At 36.3% G+C, this 10,534-nt stretch overlaps 2 protein-coding genes across 2 annotated transcripts; both read right to left on the bottom strand.

The window, feature by feature from the left end:
- Positions 1 to 6,080: 6,080 nt before the first annotated feature.
- On the bottom strand, positions 6,081 to 7,012 carry LOC140152346 (uncharacterized). Its single transcript, XM_072174649.1, has 2 exons — positions 6,760 to 7,012; positions 6,081 to 6,631 (listed from the first exon to the last, which is right to left on the bottom strand). The coding sequence occupies exons 1-2, from the start codon at positions 7,010 to 7,012 to the stop codon at positions 6,081 to 6,083; spliced, it is 804 nt and encodes a 267-aa protein (XP_072030750.1).
- Positions 7,013 to 7,275: 263 nt separating this feature from the next.
- On the bottom strand, positions 7,276 to 7,812 carry LOC140152347 (uncharacterized). Its single transcript, XM_072174651.1, has one exon. The coding sequence runs from the start codon at positions 7,810 to 7,812 to the stop codon at positions 7,276 to 7,278; it is 537 nt and encodes a 178-aa protein (XP_072030752.1).
- Positions 7,813 to 10,534: the final 2,722 nt, after the last annotated feature.

Here is a 10,534-nt window from a genome sequence, read left to right on the forward strand (position 1 = left end):
AATCACAAAATAATACAAAACATAACATAGTGGGTTTTTTTATCTCTCCTGCAAATGATCGCATCATAATACGATATACATGTAAAACAAAAGAAATATAATCACAAAATAATACAAAACATAAAATAGTGGTTTTTTTACCTCTCCTGCAAATGATCGCCTCACAAAACAATATAAAAGAAAAGAAATCCAATCACAAAATAATACAAAACATAACATAGTGGGGTTTTTTTTATCTCTCTTGCAAATGATCGCATAACATAACAATATAAAACAAAATAAATCCAATCACAAAATAATACAAAACATAACACAAAATAATACAAAACATAACATAGTGGGTTTTTTTAATCTCTCCTATAAATGATCGCATCACAAAACAATATAAAACAAAGAAAACTACTCACAAAATAATAGAAAACATAACATCAAGATTTTTTTTCTTTCCTAAAAACGATCGCCTCACAAAACAATATAAAACAAAAGAAATCCAATCACAAAATAATAGAAAACATAAAATAGTGGGTTTTTTATCTCTTCTGCAAATGATCGCCTCACAAAACAATATAAACCAAAAGAAATCCAATCACAAAATAATAGAAAACATAACCTAGTGTTTTTTTATCTCTCCTGCAAATGATCGCCTCACAAAACAATATAAAACAAAAGAAATCCAATCACAAAATAATACAAAACATAACATAGTGGTTTTTTATCTTCTGTAAATGATCGGATCACAAAACAATATAAAACAAAAACGATCCAATCACAAAATAATACAAAACATAACATAGTGGGGTTTTTTATCTCTCCTGCAAATGATCGCATCATAAAACGATATACATGTAAAACAAAAGAAATCCAATCACAAAATAATACAAAACATAACATAGTGGTTTTTTTACCTCTCCTGCAAATGATCGCCTCACAAAACAATATAAAAGAAAAGAAATCCAATCACAAAATAATACAAAACATAACATATAGTGGGGTTTTTTATCTCTCTTGCAAATGATCGCATAACATAACAATATAAAACAAAATAAATCCAATCACACAATAATACAAAACATAACACAAAATAATACAAAACATAACATAGTGGGTTTTTTAATCTCTCCTATAAATGATCGCATCACAAAACAATATAAAACAAAGAAAACTACTCACAAAATAATAGAAAACATAACATCAAGATTTTTTTTCTTTCCTAAAAACGATCGCCTCACAAAACAATATAAAACAAAAGAAATCCAATCACAAAATAATACAAAACATAACATAGTGGTTTTTTTTTATCTCTCATACAAATGATCGCATCAAAAACAATATAAAACTAGAGCAACTGTGCCCTTTGCAAGGGCACGAGGTAAGTTAGGCGGAAGACTGTGACGATCTGATCAAGCAGCAACACTGTACTGGATAGTATTAATTTTAGTAAGACTTTTTCATTAATTGCCGTTTTAATATACCTTGATCATGGAAAGCTGGCATTTTGAAAACTGGACCCTTGACCTCTGTATGACCCCCGTAATGACCTTAAATGAATTGTAAAATATTTAAAACATGTTAAGAATGTCATAAGGATCATTGCATTTAAATTTGAGCTCAATTGAAGCATTTTGAAAACTTGACCTTTGACCCCTTTATTTCCCTTAATGACCTTAAATGAATTTTAAAATATTTTCAACTTGTTTAGAATGTCATAAGGATCATTGTATTTAAATTACAGCTCAATTGGAGCATTTTGGAACACTTGACCTTTGACCCCTTTATGACCCCTTAATGACCTTAAATGAATTTTAAAATGTTTTTAAAATGTTAAGATTGTCATAAGAATCATTGCGTTAAAATTTCAGCTCAATTGGAGCATTTTGAAAAACTTGACCTTTGACCCCTTAATGGCCCCTTAATGACCGTAAATAAATTTCAAAATATTTTAAACATGTTTAGAATGTCATAAGGATCATTGCATTTAAATTTCAGCTCAATCGGAGCATTTTCTGTTAATATGACCTTTTTTGACCCCTGTGACCCCTTGGATGACCTCTGACGTTAAACAACCCATAACTTTGGTATTCAGCTACCCAATACTGCTTGTGACTGAGTTTGGTCGAAATCCGATCAAGGATCTGGAAGCAGTAGCAAATTGTGAGAAAGAAGAAAGAAGAACTAGAGCAACTGTGCCCTTTGCAAGGGCACGAGGTAAGTTAGGCGGATGATTGTGACGATCTGATCAAGCAGCAATACTGTGCTGGGTGCTGGATAGTATTGATTTTAATAAGACTGTTTCATTAATTGCCGTTTTAATATACCTTGATCGTGGAAAGCTGGCATTTTGAAAACTTGACCTTTGACCTCTGTATGACCCCCTTAATGACTTTAAATGAATTTTGAAATATTTAAAACATGTAAAGAATGTCATAAGGATCATTGCATTTAAATTTCAGCTCAATTGAAGCATTTTGAAAACTTGACCTTTGACCCCTTTATTGCCCTTAATGAGCTTAAATGAATTTTAAAATATTTTTGACATGTTTGAGAATGTCATGAGGATCATTGCATTTAAATTTCAGCTCAATTGGAGCATTTTGAAAACTTGACCTTTGACCCCTTTATTGCCCCTTAATGAGCTTTAATGAATTTTAAAATATTTTTAACATGTTTAGAATGTCATGAGGATCATTGCATTTAAATTTCAGCTCAATTGGAGCATTTTGGAACACTTGACCTTTGACCCCTTTATGACCCCTTAATGACCTTAAATAAATTTGAAACTATTTTAAACATGTTTAGAATGTCATTAGGATCATTGCATTTAAATTTCAGCTCAATCGGAGCATTTTCGGTTAAAATGACCTTTTTTGACCCCTTGGATGACCTCTGATGTTAAACAACCCATAACTTTTGTAGCCAGCTACCCAATACTGCTTGTGACTGAGTTTGGTCGAAATCCGATCAAGGATGTGGAAGCAGTAGCAAATTGTGAGAAGAAAGAAGAAGAAAGAAAGAAAGAAATGCAAAGAAAGAAATAAGTTAGGCTGCCCGCCTAACTTAAAGAAAGAAACTAGAGCAACTGTGCCCTTTGCAAGGGCACAAGGTAAGTTAGGCGGATGACTGTGCAATCTGATCAAGCAGCAATATTGTGCTGGATAGGATTAATTTTAATAAGACTATTTCATTAATTGCCGTTGTAATATACCTTGATCGTGGAAAGCTGGCATTTTGAAAACTTGACCTTTGACCTCTGTATGGCCCCGATTATTTAAAACATGAGTAAGAATGTCATAAGGATCATTGCATTTAAATTTCAGCTCAATTGAAGCATTTTGAAAACTTGACCTTTGACCCCTTTATGGCCCTTAATGATCTTAAATGAAATTTGAAATCGTTTTAAAATGTTTACACTGCCATAAGGATCATTGCATTTAAATTTCAGCTCAATTGAAGCATTTTGATAACTTGACCTTTGACCCCTTTGTGACCCTAAATGACCTTAAATGAATTTTAAAATATGTTAAGAATGTCATGAGGATCATTGCATTTAAATTTCAGCTCAATTTGAGCATTTTGAAAACTTGACCTTTGACCCCTTTATGACCCCTTAATGACCTTAAATGAATTTCAAATTATTATTAAAATGTTAAGGATGTCATAAGGATCATTGCATTTAAATTTCAACTCAATTGGAGCATTTTGAATAAACTTCACCTTTGACCCCTTTATGACCCTAAATGACCTTAAATGAATTTTAAAATATTTCAAACATGTTTAGAATGTCATGAGGATCATTGCATTTAAATTTCAGCTCAATTGGAGCATTTTGAAAAACTTGACCTTTGACCCCTTAATGACCTTAAATGAATTTCAAATTATTATTAAAATGTTAAGGATGTCATAAGGATCATTGCATTTAAATTTCAACTCAATTGGAGCATTTTGAAAAACTTGACCTTTGACCCCTTTATGACCCCTTAATGACCTTAAATGAATTTAAGAAAATCTTAAACATGTTTAGAATGTTGCAATGATCATTGCATTTAAATTTCAGCTCAATTGGAGCATTTTCAGTTCAAATGACCTTTTTTGACCCCAGTGACCCCTGGATGACCTTTGACGTTACACAACCCATAACTTTTGTAGCCAGCTACCCAATACTGCTTGTGACTGAGTTTGGTCGAAATCTGATCAAGGATGTGGCAGAAGAAGCAAATTGTGAGAAAGAAGAAAGAAAGAAACGCCAAGAAAGAAATAAGTTAGGCTGCACGCCTAACTTAACAAAAGAAATCCAATCACAAAATAATAGAAAACATAAAATAGTGGGGTTTTTTTTATCTCTCTTGCAAATGATCGCCTCACAAAACAACAGAAAACAAAAGAAGTCCAGTCACAAAATAATACAAAACATAACATAGTGGTTTTTTTTATCTCTCCTGCAAGTGATCGCCTCACAAAACAATATAAAACAAAAGAAATCCAACACAAAATAATACAAAATATAACATAGTGGTTTTTTACCTCTCCTGCAAATGATCGCCTCACAAAACAATATAAAACAAAAGAAATCCAATCACAAAATAATACAAAACATAAAAATGTGGAGAGACTGTAGAGGGCGGTAATGTGAGTGCGGCACAAAATCCTCACACATAAATTACACCCTAAATCGTGCCATAGCTGCATGAGTGTGACAGACAACAGTCCCGGGCTGATCCCTTGCTCTTTACGAAAAGGCCTGCAACTTTTACATGTCCAGATATTGCTCGTCTGGTACACGGGACCACCATTTTACGTGACTCTCCGAACCACAGCACGCTATGCACCTACTGTGGTAAAGCTCATGATCTTACAAAAACCCAAATCTAGTAACAAACAATCATAATATTTATAAAGATAAAGCAAACTTCAATGTACCCGTGGTAGAAATTGGACCAAAGCTCAGACAAAGTAGGCCTGCACCTAAATTAAGCGTAAATTCCGGGTTTGACCGCCACCATGGCCACGGCGGAAAAATATTATGGTGGTCTTGCAATGTGTGTGTGGATGGGCGGAATATGCAGGTTAGTTGAGCATGTTGAGAAAGAACTTTCCTGGGGTGGTGTGAGGGAAGTATAGTGGAGAGGGGTGGGTGTCGGGTATGATGTCTTAATTTTGTCAAATCTGATTGTAGCTTATTGTCGTATTATATAGGCCTAATTGTAATTTTACCATGAATATTTAATGAACGCACCGCTGTTTTACATGCGTGTGCCGCTGTCAAAAGCGTATGTTCAAATAAATCAATCTAACAATTAGTTAGACCGCGACGGCGGAAAAATATTTTAACCATAAAAGAAATCTGATGCATATAGGCGGGATCTTGAGAGTGCCAAAACTGATCACCATCGTTGACAAATATATCAATGTGACAGCAAGTATCTATTTCGTCTCATTGATCGCATGACGACTGTTAAGCTTAGCGAGCTACAACATTGCCGGCTCATACATGCGACAGTGAACTTCCTAATCGATCTATCGAGTTTTTCGATGACAAAATAACTCGCCATCAGAAATGAACTTGATTCTGCTAAATCCTCGCAAATGTCAGTTGAGATAAACGACAGATGTTACAGTTCCTTGCCTAGCTGAACTCAGCAGAGTGTCTGAAGAAGAAGTAAGTAAAGAATCTGCAGCAAGTCTTCTGATCTGGATCCGCTCCCGGCATCGCTCTTTAAATAGTGCCAAGAAGAACTGCTTCTTCTCCATCACTGATATCATCAACTCTTCTCTTGAGTCTAAAATCGTCCTATCTCACGCCCTCTTCTCAAGAAGCCAATCCTGGTCACTGAGTCATTGCAGAATAATACAGGCCAATATCAAATTTGCCTCTCCTTGCAAAGATATTAGAACGTGTTGTTGCCAAGCAGCTACACACTTTATATCTTGATCAACAGCATCTCTGTCCCTTCAAGTCTTCAAGTGCTGTTCTCCTAACAAAGCGAAGCTTATCCAAGGAGTAAGGTGATGATGCTCATAAATGTGCAGAATGTGCAGAGTGCAGAACAACAAACGGTGCAAGTAAAAAGAACTGGAGAGCTGATTTAGATGACTTGGTGAGTAGCAGTAGGCTGCAAGACCCTCACTGCTGGCAGAGCTATGGCCTGGAAAACGTTGACAGATGGTGCTGCAACTGCTTCCGCAGGTAGCCTGTTCCAAGTTGGAATTGTCCTCACAAAGAAAGAGTATTTGTAGGTGTTGCGAGTAGCCAAGACTGGAAGGTAGCGTAAATTGTGTAATCTTCCAGAGGTTGGGTGAAGCCTGATGTTTGGTGGAAAGCTGATGTTAACTAGACCATGATGGATTTTATAAAACATTGTACATTGAGACATCACTCTTCTAGTGGCTAACTGGTCTAATTGTAGCTGATCCAGAAGAGGTGTTACGCTTGTCTTTCGATGAAATTCTCCACAAATGAACCTAACAGCCTGACGCTGGACCATTTCCAAGGGTTTTACATCACGAGCTGTGTATGGACTCCAAGCTGTGGCGGCATACTCAAGTTGAGGTCTGACAAGAGTCTGGTATGCCTTTAATTTGACATCCTTGGAACATGGCCCAAGGTTACGACGAATAATTCCAAGTGTGTTGAGAGCTTTTGTACGAATGTTTGAGATATGTTGTTTGAATGATAGGTCATTAGATATATATATTTGTGACTTTCCGTTTTCTCAATAATTTGGTTTGAAACACAATAGCTGAAAATTGATGGCAGTTTCTTACGAGTGACAGTGAGGTGTTGACATTTGCTGGCATTAAAAGACATTTGCCATTTGTCTGCCCATGCAAACACTGCATTCAGGTCTTTCTGTAAGGCTACATGATCTTCTGGTCCTTTTATCTCACAATATAGAACACTATTTGACAGGAAACCTTGAATCCATTGGAGCGATTTCCCTCTAATGCCATAATGGTGCAATTTGGCAGCAAGCCTCTGGTGCGGCACCTTATCAAAGGCTTTGCTAAAATCTAGCATAAGAATATCAGTCTGACTGGTTCTGTTTAGACATTCTGCCCAATCATGGATGGCTTCCAGCAGCTGAGTTTCACATGAGCGCTTTTCCTGAAACCATGTTGATTTTCTACTATGATATTATATGTGGCAAGATGTTTGGAGATATGCGACAAGACTATGTGTTCCATTAATTTACATGAAATACAAGTTAAACAAACAGGTCTGTAATTCTCAGGTGAAGATTTTACTCCCTTCTTGTATATGCCAGTGACAAAAGCTTTTCTCTAATCATCAGGCAAAGTTCCTGTTGCATAGGATTGCCGAAAGATGAAATGCAGCATCGGTGCAAGTTCTGTAGCATAATCATGAAGCATCCTGGCTGGTATACTGTCTGGTCCCCCTGCCTTGTTGATGTTTATCTGAGTAAGCTGTTTTATTACTGCTTGTAACTCTATGTCAAGATCTTGAATACTTGAAAAGGCAGAGTGCCCTTTGTTAGGAATTGCAGATAAGTTCTCGTCAGTAAATACGGAGGAAAACTGTTTGTTTAGAGCTTCAGCCTTTGATAAATCAGAGACACATGTTTCCCCATCTGATATTAATGTGGGGATACTTACTGCATCCTTCCTTTGGGATCTTATAAAGGACCAAAATCTCTTTGGACTGGTGTCAAGACTTGGCCCAAGCACTTCTTCCATGTAGTGAGTGTAAGACTGACGTAGGGTAGCAGTCACATTGTTACGCTGTTTTTTGTAACTAGCCCATAGGCGTTTGGATTTTGTTTTCTTTGCAGCAGAATACAACTTATCCCTTTTCCTCATTTGTTTCACAATACTATGATCTATCCAAGGGTGGCTTTGTTTACCCTTGGAGAAATGATGGGGACAAAGTATGCAATCAGCATGTCGACGCTGTCACAGCACGGAAACGGCACTTCTAAGAGTGGAAAATGATCTTTTGTGCACTGTAGATCAACACAATGAAGCTGCTCTTGTGCTATTAGATCTGAATCTAAATCTGAAGAAATACTGCATAACACTACTGGTGGAGTCAAACACGCAGGATGAGGTGAGCGCATGGATATTTCTAGTCTTCTTGGTTGAGGTGGTTTATGACTGCTGTTTTGAATTGCTTGGTATCTTCTATGGTGGTTATTGAGTAGGGTAATGAGTTCCAGTCTTTGACTGTTTGGGGGAAGTAGCTGTATTTGGCAGTTCTTATTGGACGCTATGACTTGGTAGCTGTTGTGATGTTGGTGCTGTGACTGACATTGGACCGGCAGTAGGAGGTCATTCACCGGCAGGACGAGGAGGTTTTGTCTTGATTTCTGGAGCACTTTTAATCGATCTCCTCTGTCCTTCTGTTCTTGAGTGAGTTCCATTGAAGGTTGTTGAGAATTTCAGTAACACTGCTGTATCTGGAGTAGTCATTGACGACAAACCTTGCGGGCTATGCGTTGAACTTTTTCTAATTTATTAACATAAGATCCTGTGTATGGGGGTCCCAAACTGAAGATGGGTACTCCAAGAGTGGGCGAACTAAGGTGAAATATGCATTTTCTTTGATGGATTTATTGCAAGAGTAATGAGGTACCTTTTTTATAAAGCCAGGTGATCTCTTTGCTGAAGATGTAATACGGTTGATGTGTTTGTTCCATCAGGTTAGGTTGTTAGTAATATCAACTCCAAGATAAGCGTGACATGCCGTGGATTCAAGTGGGGATTGTCCTAAGGTGTAATAATAGACTTTGGGATTACGAACATGTGTAATCCGCATGACAAAGCACTTTTTGGTGTTGACATGCATTTGCCAATCATCCTGCCACTGGGCCAGGGTGTCAAGGTCGTCTTGGAGTTGATCCTGGTCAAATTGAAACATTGCGGTACATAACACAATCGTCCGCGAACTATCTAACTTCAGAAGTAATATTATTGGGCAGGTCATTAAGGGATCTGGAATGAGCGTTTTGAGCGTTTCGACAGTATTTTTTTGCATTCTGAATACGAAGAAAGTCTTTCTGATATCAAATAATTTTCATTTTTTGAAATGCACGATATAATACAAATTTTATGACAAATTATTAAAATTTGATATTTTTCACATTTTTGATATATAACAGTCCTCGAAGTAAATTTTATAAATCTAATGACATATTCTTAAAGTGTATGTAGCTGGGAGGAAAAGCCGACGATCAATTGAAAATTTTGACCTTTCATATTGAAGATATAGATTTTTTCTCAAAAAGACCTAATTTATTTTGGTGTTTTGGGAAAAAATCCATATCTTCAATACGAAAGGTCAAAATTTTCAATTGATCGTCGGCTTTTCATCCCACCTATATACACTTTAAGTATAAATCATCAGATTTATAAAGTTTACTTCGAGTACTGTTAAATATCAAAAATATCAATTTTTAATCATTTGCCATAAAATGTGTATTACATTGCAAATTTCAAAAAATCAAAATTATTTGATATCAGAAGGACATTCTTCTTATTCAGAATGCAATTCGATATGTCTGATGTGCTCTAATGTCCCACAATTAATACTGTTCAAACCTTCATACCCCACCCCTTAATGAAAGCTAAAAAAAAGCAAGGATCCCAGCACCGTTCCCTGGGGAACGCCAGAAGTCACCTCTGTCCAAGTCGAGTGCTCACCCCCGACAACGACCCTCTGGGTACGGTGCGTGAGAAAATTTGAGATCCAAATGAAGGTTTTGTTTCTAATACCATATAAATTTAATTTGTGAAGGAGACGTTTGTGGGGGACAGTGTCAAATGCTTTGGCGAAATCCATAATAATCATATCAATTTGGGATCTGGAATTGAGGGAAGACGCAAGGTCATTGACTGTAAGTATTAATTGAGATTCACATGAATGGTGTTTCCTAAAACCGTGCAGTTTATCGGTGAGGATGGAATGTTTATCAAAGGGAGACATTATTTGGGAATGGATAATATGTTCAAGGGTTTTGCAACAAGATCTTTCGATCACAAAATTCTGCTGCAACGTTTATCATCTCGGTATGGAATTACTTCTACTGCACTCTCTTGGTTTACATCTGACTGCTAGTTACCAAGCGGTTACGATCGGTAGGACTCTTTCTGAAAACCATGCGCTTAATTTATTTCAGGGTCGGTCAACATGACAGTATAGATAATAAAAAATGAATTCCATCGGTAAATGGTTTTATAGTTTATTATTTTGGTTTACCAAAAATGAAGAAATAATATCAGTAATAACTGTAAAAAAAGGTTTATGTCCATTTTAAGCCAAAATAATGGGATAAATTAAAAATAAAACGCACTACACTATATCTTGGAGCTGTGCATAGCGATAAACTAAACCAACAAACCTATAGAAAACAACAAGAAATAAACAGTTATATAAAAAACAGTCCCAGTACACAACTCACCGCAAGACTGAGTCCAGCTGTTAGAAATTTGATTAACTCTATTCAACACAGCACATTAGGATCAAGGACGTTGGTTCGAATCAATTGTTTGAAATCAATCAATGTGAGAAAGAATTGGGATTCCA

Source organism: Amphiura filiformis, chromosome 5 (genome assembly GCF_039555335.1).
Source record: "Amphiura filiformis chromosome 5, Afil_fr2py, whole genome shotgun sequence".
In the NCBI taxonomy this organism is placed as follows: Eukaryota; Metazoa; Echinodermata; class Ophiuroidea; order Amphilepidida; family Amphiuridae; genus Amphiura; species Amphiura filiformis.